At 38.3% G+C, this 25,457-nt stretch overlaps 1 protein-coding gene across 2 annotated transcripts in view; it reads right to left on the bottom strand.

The window, feature by feature from the left end:
- The window catches only part of sdk1 (sidekick cell adhesion molecule 1), a 381,738-nt gene that overhangs the window by 211,726 nt on the left and 144,555 nt on the right, over nucleotides 1-25,457 (bottom strand). For both annotated transcript variants that reach the window (XM_015377352.1, XM_015377351.1), the window contains exons 2-4: nucleotides 18,078-18,234; nucleotides 13,811-13,917; nucleotides 12,949-13,096 (exon numbers count right to left, since the gene is read on the bottom strand). In XM_015377352.1, coding sequence (XP_015232838.1) covers nucleotides 12,949-13,096; nucleotides 13,811-13,917; nucleotides 18,078-18,234 — 412 coding nt within the window. The remainder of the gene's footprint in view (nucleotides 1-12,948; nucleotides 13,097-13,810; nucleotides 13,918-18,077; nucleotides 18,235-25,457) is intronic.

Below are 25,457 nucleotides of genomic sequence, written 5' to 3'. Positions count from 1 at the left end.
TTATCATTTATGTCCATGAAGTCGTGCATCTCAAAGTCTTTCATGTTGGAGCTAACCCTGGGTGTAGTAAAGGATTGGGTAATGAGATACACATGGGATCCTAAGAACAATGACTGAGATTGCTTTAACAGCTACACGCTACATTGATATTCCAGAGAAGGTCGTCCTTTCCACAGAGGGGAAAATAAGTATTCAATCCCCTGCTAGTTTTGTGGCTTCCTCATTTAAAAAGATTTTTGCTATTTCTTTCACATGAAAAGACAGAGGATCCTCCAAAAATCCAGAGCGAATTGAACTTCTTTAAATCTTAAATACAGATTTTTTTTAAGTGGAGTAAGTAATTATTCACACAGGCAAAACATAATTACTATTAATTACAAAACCCTTTGATAGTATGAACCTCAATAGAACATTTCTTTTAGAGAGTCACCAGTTTTACAAACCTCTCACGAGGGACTCAGCCACTCTTCTCTTTACTAAAGCTCGTTTAGTCCTCCAGGCTTCCTTCCTGTCAATGGGCGACTTGAGGCTACAGCTCTCTCCATCGTTTTTCAATAGGACAAATGTCTGGCGACAAGCCAGAACACTGTACGACCTTCATGTGGCTCTTTCCAAGCTTCTCCTATCTCCTCTTTCTTAACTGGAGAATCTCTAGTGAAGATTTACAGCATGTCCAAAATCTTACAGCACATGTTCTGTGGTTATGCTATTCTAGGCCAATGCAGAAAAGAAATCCCAAACCAGAGTTTATTCCTTGTTTGTGCCTGACCGCAGCCTGAAATGACCAAAATCCGATTTTTTTCCCCCATATGCGACCTGGATCTGATCTTTTCATGGCAGTCTGAACAACACAGATCCGATTTTTTCCAATCCGACCCAGGACACTTGGCTATGTGGTCCTGAATCCGATACGAATCTGATCTTTTCAAAATTGACCTGTGTCTGAATGGCCAGGTCGCATTCATCCGACCTGAACGGCATTAGTAACCAACATAGGTCACTATTCTGCTTCTTGCTACACAGAAGTGGCAAGAAAAACAAACACCATGGCGGACGATGATGCGGAGAGCAGTATTTTTTTTGTAACCATCTTTAAAAGATTTAGTTTTTAAGGTTTAGAAAGATCGCTAGATGCGCTCCAGCACTACAACCATGTTCACTTCTGTAAACCGAAGCACACTGGCTTGTGATGTCATTGCGTCCTCTACTGCACATGAGGGACACTTAAGCTGTATGAATGCAGTTTACACAGGAGATCACATACAAGTTGCATATATTCGGAAATGTGAACGGCAATGCAAAAAAAAATCTGATTTCACGAAAGAATCGAAATTGAGCATCAAATCCTGCAGTGTGAACGTAGCCTAAGTGAATCACGTCTTTCAGCCATGCAATGTTCTGAGAGAATAAAATCTCAATTAAGGTTTTATCTGACCATAGTGAACCTCCTCTGTATTACTTATAGCTTCTTAGAAAAGTATTCCCCCCTTACAAATTTTTTCAGTTTTTACTTTTTCATAAGGTTTAAATTTCTTAGATAGTGAACATTTTTCACGTTAGAGATCCTAAACTAAACAGTGCAGAGTTTTTAAACTCATCATTCCTCCCAATGGAATCGCTGCCATCTCCAGCCTTTAACATCTTGTTCCAGACAACCTTTGACAGCTTGCTGCTCTACGTTGACTCAGGTGAGCATTTCAGCTCAGTGCAGAGTGAACCTTGTAGTTTTTTTTCGTTTCAACAGCAGTTTTGGGCCACCTTTCTTTCACCACTTTATCTACATGATTCACCTTAATGTTCCAAAACAAGAAACTTTAGTGACAGCCAGGAGTTCTCTCTATGCTATGTTTTGGTGTCATAGTTTAAAGTTGCACTACAGAACTTTGCATTTTGAGCTTAGTTACACAAAAAACTATGGCAAATTATGCATAGCTAATACTAAGAATGTTTTCAGTAATATTCATCCAATTTCTGTTAAACATTGTCTGAGATGTTTATTGCAGCCGGTGAAAGTTGCAAATTCTTCAGCACACACATAAAGTATCACAAAAGAATTGGTAAGGAGTAAATTTAAGCACAGAGCTTTGCTACAGTCCTTCTTGTTTTAAACAGCCAAGGTTAGAAGAGGAGGAATATCTATATTAGAATTTCAGCTTTGAGCTGGGATCAGGGATCACTGAGGCTGCCTGCAAAAAAAAAAAAACACAAACAAGGGGAGCTAAAAGAGGAAACAAAAGAAAAAACAACAAACCAGTATCAGCTCCAAAGGAAAAAAAAAAGTCAAGATAACAAAAAAGAAAATGGAAGAGTCTACAGTGGAGAATTTCCACTCTGCTATTTGCCGCCACATTATGGGACCAAAAGGAGCAATTCAATTATAGAATGCGAGAAAAAGGGATAGTGGGAGTGAATGGGCAGTGAGGGTAAATTGGAAAATATTAAATTCCACCAGACACAACAAAAAAAAGCCTGTTGCTTTATGTTCTCCCTAAAATTAATAAATGCCAAACTAAAATAATATGTGGTTGAAAACTAATTACTGTAGCTCCTTAAATAAACAAATTTATATTTCAACCAATCTATCCTATTGCCTTATTGAATATAAGAGCAAATTGTAGCCGATGTAAGGGTGATGTACTCCACATTTTAAGAGAGTCAGGAAACAAGTCGTACTCCTGATGAGGCTTACTAAATATGAGACGGACGGCTATTTGATTATTTAAAGTGTGCTGGAATGTGTTTCCCAAGGGTAAACTAAACCACACAACTTCAATGAATGTAATAATGATAATTGAAATAATAATTCTGAAAGGACATCTCCCTGATAAATGGCACTAATACATAGTAATCAAATGAAGGTTGAAATTACACAACAAATCAGGGCACACAGGGACATTTTTAAATGAAATAACATTTTTTTTTGCAGCCGTTTGTCAAGACGATTACCCTATGAGATTGAGAATGTAGAGCATAATACAATCGTTAAACTACTGTCAGAACATAGCTAAAGCAGATTAGTATAAGGCAGTGTCCAAAGAAAAACCCAGAGGACATATTTGACCCTGGACTGATATGGTTTGCCTCCCAAACACAATCCCAGAACGGTACAAATCTTGCCTGCCAGCACAGATGGTTGATGCAGACTAAGAATATGAATTTACACTATTTTCTTTTTTTACTTTTACACTTAAATGTCCACCCCTGAATGTGGACATTTAATATATACACGGATGGACCTACACATATATTAACATATATATATTAGGGATGTAACGGTTTATGAAAACCGTCAGAACTGTTCGGTTCGACTGTCTCGGTTCGGTTCGTGTGTGTTTCGTTCGGTTCATGCGCTGCTCCTTTTTCTCATAGGCGAAGCGATTACACTCCCGAGCAGAAGGTGGCGGTACTGCGACCAAAGCCAACTACCAGTAGTAAACAAGAAGAAGAAGAAGCGAAGCAGCGTAGCCGGGTGTAGCAGAAAAAAAAATCAGTTGTTGTGGAGAATTATGTCGGAATGGCGAGTGGGAAAGAACAGGAGTTGGAAGACGCGCCAGCAGCACTTTATAGGTCTGCTGTATGGGAGCGCTTTGCATTTAGAGTGACCTACGATGACGGCGGAAAGAAAGTTGTGGATAAAAGTGCAACAGTGTGCAAGCATTGTGCAACACGTTTTGTTTATGCTAACAGCAACATGACCAACATGTCATGCTAACCCCGAAATCCCTCATACTCCGTCAGCAACCCCTGCTCCGCCCCGCTGCGCTCCAGACCGGCTGCTCAAAGCAAAGCCTACAGCTTTCACTGTGGCTCCCGTCCGCTCCCTTCTGAGTCCCTTGGAGATGGTAGAGAGCATGCGCGAGATGATTAAATTTAAAGCAGAAAAACATGCGGAAATCCATGGTTTCCGCGAATCATTAAAAATAATTACAATTCATTAAATTTTGTGGATTTTTTCATTAATTTCATAAAGAAAAAAAAATGCATTAATTTTTATAATTTTTTATTTATTTTTTTTCGGTGTAACAATAAACATATACTGACCACGAAACCGTGAACCGTTCCACCCCTAATACATATATATATATATGTATGGGTATGTGTGTGTACGTGTATAGGTTTTTGTTTTTGTATAAGTACTGTATACATAAGTAATAATTTTACTTCATTGTTTATTTGAATTTTAAGGTCCAACATATGTATGCATGCTGTTCATTTTCAAAATGTGCAAAAAAGTAATTTTCTTAATGTTGTTGGAATCTGATGAAAATGTGAAAAACCAATTAAAAGAAAATGTATTTATTAATAAAAAATAACAAAAATCAAAAACCCATTTTAAAGTGTATTTCTATTTTAAGGAAGCAGAAATAGAGACTATTTTTTAATCTATAAGATGTAAAAATCCCTTTCCATTAACAAACACAGCTTTATTTTTCAACAGATAATTACATGTGAAGTTAATTGTTAATAGGGAAGAAAATTCCTCAGCTCTGCTGGATATCTTCTCCATCACAGATCACACATTTCCCCCTTCTGCATGGGATTCAAGATTTGGCAAGTTAGCTATTCTCTCGTGGTTGTATGCTGACATATGAAGATCAAAACACAGCTGCCTCAATAAAATGACATGTTCCCTTTTTAGGGACTAATCATGTATAATTGGCCTTAATGTCACAACATATTTATCCTCCAGAGACATAAAAACATTTTAGATTATCTTATATCCTCTAATCAACCAGACATGTTACATTTTTGAAAAAGAAAATGTAACATTTACATTTAAAAGGAATGCTAAATGTGCCAATCATCATTTTGTTTCTTATTAATGTGGATTTTTATCCTCACTGAAAAAAATGTACCCTAATGAAGTTTAGTGAGATCCTTCTATTTTTATTAATTTTAAGACTTTAAGGAATACAAACAATTGTGAAATGTTTTGTAATTTTCAGAAATTAATGAATATTATGATTATTATTATGTTAATGATATTATTACTTTCCAATTAATCAAGAAACTGACATCAAAATCTGACTCTTAATTTTAAGGAAGAGAAAAGGCGAAGCTTAGCAGAGGCACTGGAAGGTTTTACTAACACCCAATTTATTTAGAGAAGGATTTAGATTTTGTTGCAGAAACATTTAAATATCGTAAATTATTTAGTTAAATTTTTATTCTTTCTGATGTATATGACCTATTCTTAATATTATGCATAGGATAAATGTTATTTTAAGTTGTAACCTTCTAAATTTAACCAAATCTAGAGATTATCAACAATAGTTTTTAACCTGGATTTTTTTTCCAGCCCCAGAGTGACTGAATAGAGAATAGACAGATATCCTATATATATTCTTAGTACAGAATACCTTCTATATCCCATATAGATTTTAGTAGTTTTTACTTGCCCCACCCCATTTTTTCTGTCTGCTTCTAAACACATGAGTAGAAGGTTTAGTTATTTCATGTTTCAAACCACCTGATTATGATTTCTGGAGCATGTTGCTGATTTGTAAACGTGCATACATTTTTTGGAAAAATTTTAACGTGCAACTGTCCACAAGTTTGGATTTATGTTTCTATCATTATCATGGTGACTGATGATTAAAATAAATCCACCTTAAATCTGGCAATCTGACTAGGTTTGTGGAGCGAACCGTGAGAAAAGCTTCAACAGGAACTCTGAAGACGGAGGTTACAGCTGGCAGCATGTGGTGGAGCAGATAAAGATTTGGCACATGGCTCGTCACAGGGCAGCCATATGTTTTAAAATCCAACATCCCCGGGTGTTTTTGTAATCCCAAAAGTAACTAAATCATATCATTAAGAAGAAAGTCACATACAGTATCTAAGCCTCTAGCGGCTTCCCAGATTAAGCTCTAGACACAATGGATTGAGATGAGCTTAAACTCTTTCCTGCATACTCATTTCCTGTTAGTTTTTCTCCTTTATGCCTTCTTCTCCTCTGCTCTCTGTCGCTTTGATCCTCCCCTTTGGCTACCGTGAGAAACAAAGTCATTATGAGCTGCTGCTCTGCTGCTGCTGTAGATGGAAGATCTTTGCATTTCCAGCATGTGGCGGGATCTAAGCTCCCATATTCTTTGACTAACCATCCAAATGATGCTTCTTTTCTCTTAACATCGCCGTCTAACACACAGAAGTGTATGTGAGCTCATCCCCACTCACACAGGCACACACAACATCTGCTCGCCAAGTTCAGACACCGAGAAAGTTCCTTCTGTTCAGACCTCTGCTGCGCGAGTGATGGGGAGAGGAAAAAATAATGAATCGTTCCCTCTGTTAAAGTGGCGTTTGACAAATTAAAGTAAATGAATGTTGTAAAGCACAAATATCTCCATGGCATATGGAAGCGTGGGGCTGATCCTAGAAAAAAACAACAAAAAAAGCATTTCCCAGAGGTCCCTGCTGCAACTCTGAAAGCTAGTAAGATCAGGGCTCTTCACACCACTCAGCTCCTCAGCAAGAAGAAACTGAAATATTCACTGTCTGTCCTGTCACTCCTCTCTACACAGATCACTGCTTCTGTTTGATCAATCTGGGCTTCATGTGGCCCTGACAGTGGAAGAAAGGAGATTTGTAATTCCCCTCATCCCTCCTGTCCTCTTGAAGCTGCTGGCCATCACAGCCGATCCACGTCCATCTGCCACGGGCCTCGGAGCTAATTAGAAGCGGCAGCTCGCATTTCTCAGCCTGGGCATAGGGTCACAGCTAAAATACATATCAGTGTCTGTGGTGCTGAGGTGTTACGCCTGTGCCAAACGCAAAGGAAAACAGACTCACCTTGTTTAATTTTCAGAGCTCATGTGAAATACTAAGAAGAGCAGGAAAAACATGCTTGGGTGGAAGGAGAAGAGGTCAGGACAGAAGGTATGGGTACCTGTATGGGTATGGAAAACCTTAAAGTATAGGAATAGTTTGTTCTAGTGAAAACGCATCACTGTAGACAATGTGGTTATTTGGCTCCTGGATGAGTCTCTCTTTGGCGGTTCTACAGTACATTGTTCCCCAATGGAGGAACCATCTATCCTCTCTGTCCTCTGACCTTAGAAACTCTTAAATAAGCTGTAGAGTATTTTTGGGTTGTATCACCCGTATGATAAAGTGGAAGCCAACAAATGGATGAATATATGGATGACGTAATTGCATTTGTTGATTTATTTTCTAAATGTCATACACGTACAAAAAAAAAGAAGAAAAAAAATGACATGCCTACAAGCTTATTTTATCAAATCTAAATATCAAACAGTAATTTTATATATCTTGGCACTTTAGTTTAAAGTAAAAAACAAAAAAATATTATCTAGACCCGTTACACATAGAGTGATACATTTCAAGTGTTAAGATTGTTCATGTGGGTAGTTATAGCTTAAAATGTGAATATCAATTGATAAGTAAGAAAAAAAAATACTTTTTGCTTAAGGAATTTCTGGCCCAATTAAAAGTATATCGATAGACTATATACATTCAAACAGTGGGTCTGGACTCCTTTTTTGCATGAATCCTTGCATTAAAGCAGCCCTGCATGAGATCAGCCTGTCTCAGCTGAAGCCTTAAGCTCATCTCCATTCTTTGTTTTGATGTTTCTGTTAAAGTGATTAATTCGACTTTGTTTTTAAGTGAATAAAATTATCATTTTTGTAAATGAGGTTTAATTATAGTAACCTTCTTTTAACCAATTGACCAGCGGTCCAGCTAGTAGCCGAGGGGCATGCTGCAGACAGAAAACACAGATCCCACCAGCACATGATCTAGCATCTAAAACTAAAGCGTCAGTGTGGTGGGAAGTTTTAGCAAGTTGGAAACAGTAACTTCTTAAACTCTTGTATATCTTAATAACATCAACTAGCCTGTGTCTGTGGAGCAGATAAAAGAGAAAAAGACTTAGATTAGATCTAAGTAAGTGAGAAGAAAGTACTTTTGCTGACCAGTTTGAGGGATGGAGAATCAGAGAGCCTCACCGACCTGCAGGATGTGTGCGAGAACAGGCAGGGTGGAGATGCATTTCGTGACTAATACTGTGAGTGTGCTGGCTATGCAGGCCTGTATTAAAGGCAGGCAAGTTGACATAAATCCAAAACAGTGGGACAGAGGCAGGAAGACTTACAGCGAGACAGGGCCGTGGACCCTGAGAGCTGTGCAAATCAGATCAATAAACTTCATAAACGACATCATCAGCTTGGTCACCACAAAGACAGCCAAACGCCAGCCACCATCTGGCCATGTCTCAGCGGACCGCGGGTTTGGCCAGCTTAACCTTGCGCGTGAACACTAACGCATCCAGACACAGTCACACACAGTGAACTGTGCAAATATTCTCTGCACTCTGCTCTGCCATGCATCAGCGCGCGCAGAGATGCCTGAGCCAGGTAGACGCAACTCAGATCGGTCTGCAGAGACAGATTAAGTTTTGTGTGCACGTTTGCATGCATACGCCATTGCAGTTAGGCAGTTTATTCAGGAGCAGAAGGCTATGGCTTCTGAGAAACTCTGAATCTTGTTGCAAGATGAAAAACTACTGAAACAAAAGACAGAGTGAGAAGCGAAGGGCCACTAAAAGAACAAAGCAACATAAAGAATAATTTAGAGGTAGAAGAGAGTGAGTTAAGAGATGCAGCTTAAGCGGAGGTGGGGGGGCACATTTCTTGCTGAGACAAGAGAAGAGCTGTGAAAAAACCTGCAAATTAGTATTTTCTATGCGGATTTAAAGCAAGTATTGAGCATGAATCACAGTGTCTGTCTGTGGGCTGCAAGCAATTCAGAATAAGAACATTTCATTTCACACCACAGAGATGAACGTCTACATCCTGATCACATTAACACTTGAGAGGGAAAATTAGATATACAGCTCTATATCCGTCTTCTACCACTTACCTAAGACCAGGTCTTTGGGGCAGCAGCTTAAGCAGAGATACCCAGTCCTCCCCGTATTGTGCTACTGTACTTCGTGGAACTCATCTGAGGCAAATATGAGGCATTCAGGGGCCAGCTGTCATTTGTAATCTCTCAAGTAGGTCTGGGTCTGCTGTAAAGCTTCCTCTCAGAGGGACAATTTTAAAATGTCTGCACATGAGAACATCCAAACTGGGTCTTATTAGCTGTTCAAACCAGCCAGGAGCAGCTCTGCCTGAACATTGGAGGTCTTTACCCTGTCCTTAAGGATTTGAGCACTAGTGCAGGAATTTCATTTTGTGTGTTTATATTCACAATCTAATTTCTTCCTTTTTATTCACAGTTCCAGATTATAGCTGAGTGTTTGATTGTCAACAGGTAAGCTGAAAGTTTACGTTTGGCTCAGCCCTCTCTTTACTTTCATAAACAGCTACAGTGTGGTTCATCACTCTGGCGGCTGCAACAATCAATCCATCATTTTGTTTGAACTCGTCTGTATGAGGGGGAGATGTAAATTTCATGTGAAGGTGACAATCGTTGTCCATGTAGATGTTGGCCATTCAAATTTGGTTTTGAGATGGGAAATCCAAAATCAGAAACAAACATTGCTTACTTTCATCTAAAAAAAAAAGAAAACTTTTGAAACTCCTGATTGGGAATCCCTTTTTTCAATTCCAAAACTAAAAAGGAAAAATAAAAAACTAATCTAGATGTCCTCCCCGGGTCTCGCCATTTTTAAAAACAATAACAACAATCGATACTGTAGATCCATCTCCGTGACCATGATATCTTCCAGACGCACCATTGTTGTTTTGGAAAATAAACACTTCAGAGGTTCTTGTGACCATCTTCCGAAGTTCTCACGAGTTCTCGAATAGGCTCCCCCTAGTGCTTTGGCAGGAAACCGCTGTGCGTCCCTAGAAATTCCAGACCGTCGTTGCAGAAGCATGCCAGCAAAACTGGTTCGCGACCAGACCCAAGCGATATTTGATGTGTGCGATTGCAGAAGTATAATCTGCCCTTAATAGGAAGGCTCTTCCCATCTGAACTTTCAGGAGACATACGGAGGTTGAAGGGATACCTGTGGTTTAAGTTAGGCCCTCTGCTCTAGAGTGAACCCAAACTTTCTGTTCAGTGCTTAAAGGATCTAAAGCATGCATGCAAAACTAACCCAGTCAAAACCTACAAACTTTAAATAAACTGCTTCATGGTCAGTGTGAATCAAGAGAACATTTGTTTACACAGCTGTATGTTTACAGCAGTCTTTGCTTATGAGGTGGCGGAAAATAAGGGACAAATTTTAAGACAAAAAAAATTGACAAAATTCTGAAACTATAACAAAAAAGTTCAAAGCAAAAAGCACTTAATAGATTAGCTATTGCAATAGCAAATTTCACAGCAACATCACAGCACTGGTGAGTCAGATCAGTCATATTTGAGCTGCAGACTGCACTATCAGTACTTTTGTTTCAGGCGGACATTACAGAACCTGTAGTCCCCTCTACTCAGCCTTAAAAACTTAACTTTCTCTTTGACATCTTTTGGCTCATTAAAGCTGCTTACTCATAACTTTTCATTCACTGTTTGATACAAAGGTGTATTTCACCTTATACGCAGGTTTATACGACATTGAACATCTTTGTTTGTGTAAAACCACCTAAAATACGCAGAGATTGCACTGATCAAGCCCCAGGATTAGTATCCATTTTTACAAACCATTAGGCTGTTTTAGTTACGCACGTGTTCTCCTGGTCCATCTTTTCATGGCTTATCAGTTCCCTCTGTGTCTTGTGAATGTAATTTCATTAGGGATGACAATGAACATCACGTTGAGCTCCAGCAAACTAAGAATGTACTAAGATCTTTGGCAGCAAATGAGTCCTTTCCCATTTCCTCCGGTATAGAATAGCAGGTGATGGAGTACAAATAACCACAACACAACAAATGAGAAAACAGCCATAAACACCAATGTAATGATCAATATAAAAGATAAGTGTCACAAATCAGTGGTGATGTCAGGGCTTTGTTGAAGCAAAACAGCCTTGGTAACATTTTACCCTCCGGGATTTATGAAGGCTGCATGAGGAAATCAGGAGAGGAGATTTGGAGCTTCTAGAGGAGCATTTTCACATCCTAACCACAAGGAAACCTGAATGTAGGGGAACTTTTTTCATAGCCTTTATAGTGGCTATGTAAACAGAGCTGAATAGATTGGTTGAGCCGTCTGTCCATCCTTCCCTCCCTCCATCCTTCCCTCGATCCATCCATCTATCCATCCATCCATCATTACAAGTTATCAATACAGGGTTGCTGGGCGGCTCATGTGTATTTCTAGCTGTCAACAGCTGAAAAGCTGGAGATACCTTGAGCAAATATATCTCATATTTTGAAAACTTAAAACTACACATTGGTATTTATAATCACACCAGTGTGAAGTAAGGTAAATTAACTCACTTTTACTTTGCTCACTTGAATTTCCCTGGCGTTTTTATAACAAAAAGGATCTACAAGTATTTTTTGTGGACTTTCGTTGTTAACACATATTTTATGTCACTGATCTCCACTGAGTAGTTTTATTTGATAAAAGGTATTTAAATGGTGGATAAAAGGAATGTTGTTTTTTGTTATATCAAGTGTTGTCCTCTAAACTTTTTAGGGGCCTTAGGTTGTTTTTTGTATCTTCTTAGAAAAAGTATTTTTATTATAAAAAAAAAAGGCTTTATTACAATCAAAAATCAACACCATATCCTGTTTGGATGGAAATATACTGGATGGTCACAGTATACCCACCTTGAAAAACTAGGCATCAGCACTATAAATTTTTTTATTTTTTTTATTTATTAAAATCATAAAACTTAGGGGAAATATTATGCCAAACATGTCTGAAACAACTAAAAATAAAAAGGGGTAAAAGTCACATAAGCCCTTAAACACAAAATGTGAGCTTGCATTTCACCATGGAGATGAAACAATGATTTCCTCTGAATCTACTGCCTTAACATACTCCACATATTCAATGTCTGGATTCTCATGAGGGGTTTTCTTTTCCTGCATGGCTAACAGTGCAGAGCTAAGCAGAAGGGGGCTAATAAAGTGTACTGGTCATGCTCTGGTAGTAAACACCTTTTCAATACAGACAGACTTTTTGAGCGGCAACATAATTGCACTCCACAAATGCAAAGCTCTGCGTCAGCTCATTAAGGTGACAGAGGGGAAAATATTTTTTTTATCCATATGTGATACCAAAGTCAGCCTGACTCAGGCATTTGCTTAACTTAACTGAACATAGCCTTAAATGTTTTGTCAAAATTACTTCAACTATTGATTTGTCTTGTTATGTATGCTTAAGGTAAAAAAAAAAAAAAAAACAGAAAAATTTAAATGAAACTGTTTCAACAAACTTTCCCACATGGATGATCTAATAAATTTACACATTCCAAAACTAAACCCTGCTAGTCAGAAAAAATACAATTTCCTGCCTTTTTTCTGTTTTAAATACCCCTATTATTATTAAAACACTGTGATTTTTATTCTTTATTCTATTCTGTGTATCTACAGCAACTAAGAAATATGCAAATTGGAGGCATTTCAAAAGGAGCCCGACAATGGCATTAAACATAAAGGCTGTGAAATATATCTACAGGAGACATCTAAGGACCCCTCACATTTCTGTTCTACACATTTATACAAAAGAACATCTTCCCTGCAACAAATCTGTTTAATAGGCTTCTAGATTTGCTTCATAGAGATTTTAGTTTTATCTTTTATTAATAATTTCCTTGGTCAGTTATAATTAAAACGGTCAGTTATCTAAACAGCTTATTATTCATGACAACTGCCATCCCACGACTTAGAAGAACTTTTGTGCTTCCAGAGTGCACTAATTAATACACGGCTGAGGGAGGGGAAACGTTAAATTCTGATGTTATCTTAAGCTGTGTCTTGTTAGACACAAAAAGCCCTTGAAATGCATGCAGCACAAAACCACTATGCGATCAGAGAAAAGAGAGAGAGCAAAGAGAGGGTGGGAAAAAAAAGCCAACATACATTCTGTTACTGGGGATGATCTTGTGTCCATCTTTGTACCATGTGACCACGGGTTTAGGAAAAGAAGCTAAAGGAGGCAAGCTGATGATGACTGCTTGGCCCTGAGTTGCTGTCTTTCTCTGCTCTTCAGAAGTGAAGTTTCCCAGAACTTGGAAGAAAAAAAAGGAGACGAGAGAGAAATACATTTAGCATCAGTAACGACTCAACAAACACACATTTGGACAATATCTAATCAGATTGTTATGAAAACCTATCAACAAAGCAGGTGGAGGTTAGTGGTGCTGGCGTCCCAACAACAGATTTTAGGCACACAGAGGAGAACTGTAACAGTGTGATAAACACGGAATACCTACAGATTTGTGAACATGAAAATAATGCTAAAATATTTTTTACAATTTCACAGCATGAACATTTCATTTAATTCCAAGCTCATGTCAAATCCTTTGCAACATTATCTGTTCTAATGCAAATAAGACCCATTTGTCAAATTGATCCACCTGCGAACTACAATTTACTGCAAAATATCTATAATTGAGCGGGTCCGGCCCCCTCCGAGCACTTTTTGAACAGTCAGGATTGGAGCTCATGACTAAACTCTACAGCTTATCCTTTTAAATGGTTTGCCGTCTGAGATTTCACTTCATTTTATGGTGTTAAATCTTTCCCTACTGATGGCAAACTGAAAAGAAAAATGAAAGCCTTGAATCTGTACTTGGAGTTTTCAAAGTTTTATTAGCACCAAATGTGAAATTAACATGCATAACCCCAAATTTTTTTTTTTAATTTTTACTTAAATCTATTAAACTGGTGTGTAGCTGTAATTGCAGAGCTGATCTATGTGACAGTAAGTATATATACTTACAGGCAACGTGCACCTCTGTTCTTCTGTGTATTACAGCTCCCATCCTGTTTCTCACCATGCACTGATACAGGCCAGCATCAGTTCTCCTCAGAGACGCCATAGACAACCTAAAGGATGACACAAATAGAGAACAGAGCTCTGAGAATCAGTGCACTTTTTCCCAGAATAATGGAAAATAGACACAAAAACAGGGCTTAACACGAGAGTCATAAAAGAAGATGGAGGGTCCTTTTGGCCATACGCATCCATAACCTTGATAAAGAAAATAGATCATCTATGCTGCTGGGTTTCATCTGTGTACCGTTTGTGTACAAACTTATGTCTAGCCCTGATTATTTTGAGGGGTTTTTTTTTTCAGTTTTTTTTAACTGCATCCATGTATTTGGTCCCGAGAAGGACTGTTAATGGGGTTTTAATGCACAGTGCTTCACTAATGGGAGAGTTGGCATCAGATGTAGGTTGGTGCCATGCTGGACAAACACACAGAGACACACATAGACGTACGCACACACTCAGGCATATACACAGGAACTGGATAGACACAGTCAAACTGGACATCGCTTTGGGGCTCATTATGAATACCAGAGCAGCCAAGTACTTAACTCCCAGGCTGTTGGTGTATACTGCCAACATACACAAACACCAACGCACGCACAGACAAGCAGACACACATGTACATCAAAGGCGCACAGACAGCTCTGTTTGAATCAGGAATGACACATTACGCAGCAACTCTAATCCAGAAACAGATTTTCATGTTGGAAGCTGTCTAATGCTGAATCTCTCTATCTCTGTCAGCCTGCCATCACATTTCTAACAGACATTTCAAATGTTTTTTTTCACTACACAAAATTCAGTTCTGTCTTAAAATAGAACTTATTCATTGGAAATGTTTTGCAAAAGTATTCATACCCCCTATAATTTCTTTGAACATTTTGTCAAATTAAAACCAGAAACTTGAAAGTATTTTTCTAAGGGTTTTATTTGACAGACTAACAATAAGTAGGCTTCTGCGATGTACATACAGTGCATTTTCTATCAAATTCTAATGTAAAAGAAGCATGATACAATGCATTCAAAAAATGTTATATATAAAATCTTGTTGTGCTAAATTGAATCCACCAACAGATTCTGTAGTCACCTGGTCCATCTACTTTAATGCAATCTCAGTATAAATGCAGCTGTTCTGCAGAAGCCTCTGAGGTTTCCTGGAAAATATTAATGAATAAACATCATCCTGAAGATATAGGAAAACATCAGACAGGTCAGGGATGAGGTTGTTGGTGAGTAAAAACCAGAGTGAGGTTATAAAAGAATTTCCCACGCTTTACATACCTTATGGAACACTGTTCAGCTGTTTATCTTACAATAAAAAGAGTAAAGCACACATCTAATCCTCCCAACTAAAGGCTGTTGAACTAATAAGATAACCACTGAAAGACAGCTTAAAAAAGCTTTGACTCGAGGAGGAAACTCTGTGCCAGACATTTAATAAATATGGTGAATCCATCTGTTGAGAAAAATCCATCTGTTCTTCTATCGTGGTTTTTATCATTTTATTTCAGAGCTAAGCATTATATTCAATAAAATGTAAAAAAAAAAAAAAAGTTAAGGGGTTTTAAGTAGAGTGTGTCTGTTAACCCTTTGTAGGATAATCAGTGAAATAGTTTGAAATTCAAACTTTCAAGTCAGGGGTGTAATTGGATGGGAAAACAAAACCTCATTAGCATTGTAACATTTAAAAATAGTATTTTCATGGCAAGAATCAAGGAAAATGTAATTACTGAACTAGCCACTTGATTTAAATATAAATATAAATAAAGACGGTTTCTTTAAAGAGACTTAATGGAACAACATCTTTAAAATAGCCTTTTTAGACTTACTTAGACTTAGACAGACTTTATTGTCATTTTGTACACACACAGTGTTTACAAAATTACATTTCATTCAGAATGGCTCTCAAGACATTTCCATTTTTAAAGTGCAGCAGTGATAAAATGTAAACATAAGACTGGTATATTATTTAAAGTTCCAACATTCAGCGCTTTTTTTTTTCTTCTTAAACCCCCATTTTATACAACAGTCTAATGGCAGTGGGGAAGAAGCTGTTCTGGAATCTGCTGGACCTGCATCCAATGCTTCAAAGTCTCTTCCCAGAAGGCAGCAGGGAGAACAGTCCATGGTGGGGGTGTGAGGGGTCATTTATAATGGTAAGGGTTCGGGACACGCAGTGCTGGGATGAAATGTCTTTAATGAAGGGAAGAGGACCCCAATGATCTTCTCTGCTGTTCTCACTACTCTCCTCACCTTCTTCCAGTCTGAGGAGCTGCAGCCTCCACACCACACAGTGAGACGGCTGGATCCATCTTAGGTCCTCCACCAACCCCAGCATGGTAAGTCATGGTAGGTAGCCGGTAGGTCAGCAAGTCTTATTCGTGATTTCCTTGAGAGTTTGATGTTGGTGATATCTGGCGCTTCTTGCATCCCACTAACAGAGAATACCAATTCTTTTTACGAGTCCACCACACATATTCCAGAATGGATTACTTTATGTTGATGGTCAACTTCTTTAATTGGTTCACTAACTTATTGCAATTTCTGACCGTGCCCCTCTTATATTGTCTATGTCCTTCCCTGGACTTACCCGTGGAAACAGGCAATAGTAATTCAATTCCACACTCTTATCTGATGCAATAGGTAATGTAGAGGATTTTCTCAAATTTTTCCGCACATTCTCAACCCTGTACCAGCTCCCGAGGATTCGGGATATCTCTGCCTCTTCTAAGGCCTATCTTTTCTTCTGATACACTTTTCTCTTACGACTCTCGGGCATTTTCAAAGAACCGTGGTGAGAAAGATGAGGTTTAATGACTGTCCCAAACTGTAGCACACCACACACACATCTGAAAGTGTGCATACGCAGAAAAAGATAGCTGACTTGGGGTTGAGCACGTAGGACAGCCTTACATAAACGTTATATTTCCTACAGTGCTTGCATGAAACATGAATCAAATAGGCAACGAAAAGACCTAATTCACCCAATTGGACTTGATAGACAGTACACTCAAAATAAATACTCAGATCTACATAGGAAACAAGTAGAGTTGAAAACTAGATTTGATTTGCTCACACCCCATTCATAGACTGCTTTTGAGAGATAAAGTTTTATATACATAGTTGCAAGACTTACAAACTATCGTCCACCTACTTAAAGGTTTTAGAGCAAACTGTATGAGAGTGGATAAAATACAGCAATAGCACCCCTTATGGCTCAAGGAAATAAACACGTATAGGTGTGGGAGGGGGATTTAAACTTTCAGAACTGCAAAATCTTTTCAACAGAATATATTCTTCACCATTGTCTGGTGAAGAATATCAGAATATCTGGTGAAGAATATACTGTAGCATCAAAGTAAAGGGAAGTGATTAGCAGAGGTTTCGCCCACTGTGGTGAATGCACTCAAAACTCTCAGGTTATTATTTATAAATGTTTTTCATCTTTGGATGTTCTCTTATTTAGCATCTGGCCCTAGGGTAAATTTTGTCCAATCCAAAAGGAGGCCAGTAGTAAAAATGTTCCTGAGCAAACAACATTACCTCCAGAACAACTAAAACAAGAATCCTAACAAAGAAATAAGCCTGATACCATGTAGTAAAAAAACCCAAACCAATTCAACATGAGGTTGAGCAAAAACTGTAAATATACAGGCTATAAAGTGGTAACAGGTGTATAGTGTCTGTATGTGGCCTCCACACTCATGTTCACAATGCCTTGCCAATTTAGTATAGGTCTGACTCACCCATCTGAAGTGGCCAGAAGGCTGAGAGCAGTCCAGTGCTAAACAATGCCTCCTAGCTTAGACAATTGTCTGCTTACAAAATGCTGGCTCAACCGCTGCCTTCCTCAGTGTGTATGTGTTCCCAAGATTCCTTCTGTTTCTGAATGATGTGGAAGACAATTTTGTTTCACAGCTGCAGTTGTGCCGAAAGGCTTAGATTTTACCTTCAATTCACACGGGGACATGAAGAAAGAGGCAGCGGAGAACGGGTGTCCAAAAAGCAAAGACTTGGCTCTGAAGTATCGATTGATGCTACTCCTCTATTCCCAATGCATATACATATGTATGGGATTAATGCAACTCTATTAACCTCTCTTTGACTTTACTGTTTAAAAGCTTTGACCTTCTCTAACTATACTGTAACTATTATATTCAGAATGAGAAAACTCTGTAGAAAATAAATAGAGAGAAAGTAAGTGACAACCAACCTGTACTGAGGTGTCCATTCTGTGATGTTAGTGTTGTTCAGAGTCCAGCGGTACTGCAGAGGCCAGCTGCCTCCGGCTGGACAGGTCAGCACCAGCCTGTTTCCCTCCATCACCACCAGCTGCCCCCGTTCTCCTCCTTGCAAGTAGGGAGCCACTTCTGATTGACACAGAAACACAAGTGAAGGAAACTAGTTACCTGGCTGTAAAGTTATACATTGGTTATGTAGGAAAACATGGTATTCATACTGCATTCATTAATAAGAAGATAAAATAAAGGTAAAATAAACTGAGTGTTGAACAACCGGCATAACTGATGATAATGTGGGAGAGTTCAGTAACGTATGATAATACCTGTACTTGTAATTGCACTAATAAAAAAAAATTATCAGAAACAACAAATGCATAAAAACCAGCTCATATAGATGCTTAAAATATTATTTCTATTACTTCTGAAATAGTAGCCCAGTGTTAAGAGAGCCTGGTGTTTGTATTGCTGGTTCAAACCTCATAGTTTCCCTATGAGCCGCAGAGGAAGAACCCCTGATCCCAGAATGCTCCCCTTTAACTACTCAGTGTGGCAGCACTCTGCTTCCTAAGGGATTGGTTAAACACTAAGGGCAAATGTCCCTGCTGTGGAATTATAAAGGATTATATTCTTTCCTGAAGAAAATAATAAACCTACAGAATTTTTTTTCAATTGCACGTTCCTAACCATAATTAATCAAAGAAAATAGTTAAAGGTATGCAATTCGTATATAGAGCAATGCTGAACAATTTGATTGTGAGTTTAATTCAAAAATCTTTTTACAATTGTATTATAATTATTAACATCATTACTGGTTGCAATAGTAGCCTTTGTTCACTTGGATCTTTTCTCTTTCACATGTTTATCACATAACTGAGGTCATATAGTTACCTGCTGTTATGGTGTGTAATAATGCTTTATAACAACAGAGTAAATATGAATTGCTTTGATACAATCAAATAAATAATATACAAAGCCTCTGACCAAGACTGTTTTCATAACATACCAATGTCAGCTTTCTTTTTTAAATATTTTAGCTTGATGTTTCCATCTGGAATCTGCACAGTTCATAACAATGTTTTGAGGTGATATTTGGCTAATGTCAAACCAGATAAGAAAACTAATTTAAAGGCTTCAAAAAGGACTCTAGTCATCAAAGGAGCAATAAAGCGATGTCCCCATATCTGTATATACATATTTCTTTGTATTTCTTTCCACCCTGGACTTTATTGTTCATGGTGTAAATGCACCCTAAGATTAATAGATACAATGAAATTAACAAACTTGAAAGAGCCTAAAAAGTTTACATATAGAAAGTATATATATATATATATATTTAAATGTGTAAATGTATTTAAATGTGTGTGTGTGTGTGTGTGTTTTTACTTTAATTTGAAACATAAAGTCTGAGCAGAATGAGATTGCATAACATTCCACAGTGAGATTTTCAAATTAGATTACCAGATTACCTGTTTTTTATTTGGATAAAACATTAAGATTCAAAGATTTTTTTCCCCCCCTTTCTCTTTGGTGAATGAAAATATAATATTTTATTCAAACAGCTGATTTTACCTTTATTATAAATGAGAGAAATACAGAGTATCAGGCAGCTCTGTAATCAATTGCTAGTACTAGATCCAAATAGGGGAAACTTTGTAGACTCCCCTTATATCCTGATTTCAAACTAGAGAAGATCTTTTTAAATTTTAACCTATTAAAAACATATAAAAAACATTGTTCATGGAAGTATAAACTGCAGCCTCCTCCTCAGATGTGAAAAAAAAATCAAACCAAAAACACTTCATAGCGTTGTGTTCATGCAGTCTCTAATGGCCCCTAAGTGGAATCTTCTGATTAGCATGTAGAAATCAACTTGGCCAGCCTTGCAAGGTACAACTGCAAAATGGCTCAGCTGCAGCTGCTGTCTAAACAATGTGATCAAGTCTTTAACTCTTGGCTCAGGTACTGAGAGCTGGCTTTTCATCACACGGCACACTGGCATCAAGGCCAAAGTGCTTGTGCACAGCACCAAGGTACTGGACCTCTCACCATGTAACCAGGCCAGGATCAACTGGAAAATCGGCAGCCACTGACTATGTGGTTCTGTTATCCACACATAATGCTGGATAAAAGTAGCAAGCTTAACTGCTACAGCATGTATGAACAGTGGGACAACTTAAGATAACAGGTTCAATTTCTCTATTTTTTTGAGAATTTGAGCTTACTTTGACATGAATTTTCCTTTAGCATCTCTTTGGTCTTTAACATATATAGTTTAGGACCAAAAAATTGTAAAGATAATGTTTGAGACATACATACAGTGAAAGTATTTGTCAAATACTTAAAAACTTTGTTCCCCTGTAGAAGTGCACTACAAAGATGTTACACTAGGAAGGCTTAGAGGACTTGACAATTTAGATAAAAAAATATATAACAAAAAGGCAAAGATATTTCAGTTGAGATCATGCAGATTTCAGTACCCAAGGTATTTAGAGACCGGAACAAAGTTAATTCTATTTCCAAACCAAAAGAGAATCTTGTAAAATGTGGAAGATGAACGAAAGCCTGCAGCAGACAGCATGGAGGCAGAGCTACCGCTTGTTTGTCTGTACAAAGGTAGCAAACAAAACTCATAGTGGCATTGTTTGCTCACATTTAGCTTGTGTTTCTTGATAAATTGTAAAGAGGTGTGGTAATGTCAAAGAAAACGTGCTGGCATGGGTTTTTGAATATTTGTAGAGTCTAATTATATATGTGATAAAAAAACATGCATAATCTTCCCCCTCCTCTCATTTATTTACTAGATTCACTCACAGCTAACATCAATGTCCATTAATTCTCCTCTGTCTGTTATAATGTGGGCTTTAAGGTTGATTCAGTCTGTTACTGACTTAAAGTAGTTTTACTGACTTAATGTGGCAATCAAATTCCCCTGTTGCCTTTGCATTACTGTTTGTTAATCAGGCAAAAGCCTCATTAAATGTCTCAGGTAATGTGATTCACCGTGTAGCAATTGAAACTATACTGAGTTTGCTGCCGCTTTGTTTTCATTGGCTTGCATTTCCACTTAGGCGAAGCGATATTTCAATGGCATTGCGTCAATTCCGTCAGTATATTTAGAAACAACAGTATACCTGCAGGTCGAAATGCACTTGTAGGAACATAAACTTATTTCTTTGTTTAGGTTGCTTAACGTTTGGTGTTGACCAAGTTGACATAAATACAAATATAACTGCTTGTGTTGAATATTTAGGAATGTCAAGTACTTTCTGAAAATATAAGCCAATATTGATCTCATTCTAATCTGTTCTAGACAAGGGGTGAATGAGACGTTTTCATTAACATTTTAAATGAAGCTGCAATATTTTTACACTAGATTGAAGCTTCTCTGTATTCTCGAGGACCTACAAGACAATATGAAAATTTCTGGAATCTTGTTAATCTGGAAAACCTAATATAAGTGTCAAGGCAATAATGGTGCTAATGTGCCCTTTGTTATCACTACGAACTACATAGTTCCTTCCCTGGAGCTTTCCTGGCCGTCCTTCCACAATGTAACCGTTACTGAAATTACATCTGAATAAGGACAACAGGGTCTTAACATTATTTATAAAATGTTTCTGCATTGACACCATCGGTTTCTGTCTAACACCACTAAGACATCGCCTTAACTCCATTACAGATACATTTGATATTTAAACAGCCTGAACAGCTTGTAGCTTTCTCTGGTTAAGAAGGCTATATGCAATTTTGAAGCAGGCTTTTCTTGTCTCACGGCTGGGAGCTCTATTCAAATGGAAGCTAAATACATACTTTTCATGCAGTGAAAGGATTCTAATTATGACACAGCATCATTTGCAGAGAAGACCATAAAGTTGTTTGTTTCAATTTTTTGCTGAGGTTTATTTTAGTAGAAGCCAGAACAGTGGGCGAATATATGAGAGCACGACCTATGCTATTAAGAAAGATACCTTAATTTACTTGGAGTTGAATTAGTCCATATTGGTGTAATTTTGTTGGTTTGTCTACCCACACTGGTGCCTGGACATATAGCACATACAGTAGGAACTTAATGTGTTGCCATAAAGAAAATAAAATACATTAGTTTTGCTCAAGTCAGAACAGCCTGATAAATATTTTGCTCCATCCCCATATAATAGGCAGCAAGCTCACTATATGCACCCCTTAACATCTCTTATATTTATACTCTGCAATGAGGACAGTGTTTTGATTATTTTAAGAAGGTAAGAAGTACAGTAACATACCAAGATATATCAATGTCAGTTGTGATCTAGATAACCAGTAACAAAATAAAGTAAAGGTCCACAGAAGTAATGTATCTTTAGTTTACGTTAATGGAGTCAGGAAATGTTAGGATTATCCCTGTCATAGTGCCCCGCAAAATAAATCAACCATAACCTGCATCAATGATTACAGTGCTGTTGCTCTAACCCCTGTCAAGAAGGGAAGATCGAGAGGATCTTCCTAAAGTACATCAAGGGCACAATCCCTGCATGTCTCGACAGCCTGCATCTCATTTACAGGGAGAACCACCACACAGATGATACTGTCTCATTTGCACTTCACATGGCTGCGATACCTGTTAGGTTGCTATTAGTGGACTTCAGTATGGCCTTCAACATTGTCCTTTCTGATAGTCTGGCTCTTAGACTTTGCAATTCTGGTTTAACTCCATCACATTGCACCTGGATTGGTGACTTCCTGACCGATAAGGACCATCGGCCCATCCAATCCTCGGGGTTGTGCTCTCAGATCTGTCCTCTTAAATTTTCGTTGCACAAAACTGTCTTTTATCCATCCCACAAACAAGGTTGTTAAGTTTACGGATAATACCACTGTGGTGGGTCTGATTTGTAACAGTGATGAGACCCACTATAGAGAGGAAGTCCACAATCTGACACAGTGGTGCACCAGGAAAAACCTCATTTTGAATAGCAGTAACACCAAGCGGACTACAACAAGTCCAGGAGAACTGCACATACTCCTCTCTGCATGCACTGGGAGGTAGTGAAGTGTATGGACAGCATGCTGCTCCTGGCCATTCACATTTCCTCTGACCTCTCCTGGACTTAGAGCTTCTACCACCAGGTGAAGAAGACAGAGCAGCAAGTTGGCTTTTTCTTTTGTTTATTTTGTTTTTTACGAAGTAGAAATGGACTAGACCTTCTATTCTGGTGCTCACAAACTACTTAAGGCCACACAATGAGAGCATCGCATGTCTCCCAAGGAATCAACCCACCCAAGCAATGCTGTGTTTGTCCCACTCCAATGCTTAAAAGACAAATGGCATCAGGTGAAAGTTTCTTCTCCAAAGCAGTGAGGGCAGTCAGTAAACGTCCCAGCTGAAAATTAATTTCAGCACAAGATGCAATTCAATATTACATTTCACATTCTATTAAAATACAGCATTATTTAAACATTCAAACATTACCCTCTAAGTGTGCTTGTACTTTTTCACCTATGTGCATTGTGAGCTTGTATCTCAGGAAAAAAAAGGTTATTATGGTGACAAATGTCGATCATGATTCTTGATTAAAGAATAGTATTTGCACATCCATGTGGAAATGCTGCCCTCTGCCCTCTTTGACTGCCATCTACCACCCCTGTTGTCTCAGTATGGCCAGAAACATCCTGAGGAATAACACCCACCCCGGGTTCCATCTCTTCAACCTGTTGCCCTCAGGCAGGCGCTTCAGGTCAATATGGACCAGAACAAACAGACTCAGGGATAGCTTCTTTCCTAAAGCTGTCACGATACTCATCCTACGTTCGGACTTTCACTAATGTATTGTATACGTATGTATGTGTTATTTATGTGTGCACTTTTACGGAGCTGCTCTCCAAATCTCATTGTATTGTGTACAATGACAATAAAAGGCTTTCAATTCAATTCAATTCAAAACATACAAGCTCCATTTAGAATAACCTTAGCTTAGGATATGAAGCCAGGACCGTTATGCCACAAGATGACACCCCAGCGTCCATCCCCCACAGGTGACCTATTAAGGGATAACATTTATTTTAATGGAATGCAATGACATCAGGAACTAGGATTAAATGCAGAATTGAGTAAGATAATTTTATTTTGAAAATTATTATATAAATAATTTGTCTCGTGTGAGAGGAAAAGACAAACTATAAAAATGGCCTGCCAGAACAACAAGTGTCTTACCCTCTCCCACACCATCCCCCTCACTGCTCTTAAGCCATGCTGTCTGATTTAAAGACTCCCTACGAGGAACAATAGATAGTGAGAACCAGAAATGAAAAGGCAACGGGTCACTGAACAGCAACCATCAGATGCTGTCTGCTCTTACTCATTGTCTCAGTCACTCAAGTATAAAATAGTCACTCTCTTCCAAACAATACTCAGGTTTTCTAGCCGGCCTTTCTCTAAATCTGCTGTTTTCAACAACCGGTCTGTCTAGAACCATCCCTGTTGCCCCTCGGTTAATCTGTGTCAGAATATGCAGGAGTTCAAGGTCTGTTCCCTCTGCAGCCTTAGGAGTAAGGTTGCCTAACAGACAGCTTGGCCTTCAAAATGTCACAGGAGAGTCAAGAGGCAAACATGCACTATTACAGACTCAAATACACACTTCTTCTCCTGCCACATCATATGCCTGTCTCCTCTCTTAAACTGATCTTAAGAAGCTTTTTAGGCAGATTCTGGGAAGGAATTCAATTTGCCGAGGAGATGGGCGCTATGATAGAGGGGAGAGGGACGGATGAAAGGATGAGAGGAGGAGCAGGGTTACATCTCTAGGGCTGATAGTCCTCCCAGATCCAACCTCCCTACTTTCCTCTTTGTCCCTCTGCACTTTCACAGTGAGTATATAAGTGGGGGAAAACTAGGCTAGATGACACGTCTTCTACTAATGGGACACAAAATCATTATTTGTATTCTGTGCTGTATTAAGTATAAAAATTAATCAGAAAGTTTACCGCAGCAGCTGTGGTAAGATATGAGCTTCTTTGTCTATGCTCAACATGTGGTCAAGATACTGACGAACAAAATGAATAAAATTGTTGATTTCTTTTCCCGAGTGGCAAATTTGAAATGTGGTAAGAAAGGCTTAAAGGTGGTCCAGTTTGCATTCAAACATGTAGAGGGACCCCCATGGTGTAAATGCATTACAGAAGGCTGAAATAATAGCAGGGAAAATGTGGCAGAGATGAGAGAAACGATTGAGTTGTTGATTTCACTCCTGCTTGTTTAATTATTGGGCCAGTGTGTATTTTGGCCCCGTACAACTTGCTTGTGTTTGTTTAAGTCAGGTCATAAACAGGGTCACTTGTTACAGAAAAATCACTTTATCTTCATAGAACTGAATCCC

This window comes from Cyprinodon variegatus, unplaced genomic scaffold (genome assembly GCF_000732505.1).
Source record: "Cyprinodon variegatus isolate N-32 unplaced genomic scaffold, C_variegatus-1.0 Scaffold152, whole genome shotgun sequence".
In the NCBI taxonomy this organism is placed as follows: Eukaryota; Metazoa; Chordata; class Actinopteri; order Cyprinodontiformes; family Cyprinodontidae; genus Cyprinodon; species Cyprinodon variegatus.
Note: the sequence above shows the minus strand (reverse complement) of the source record. Positions and strands in the feature narration are given on the sequence as shown.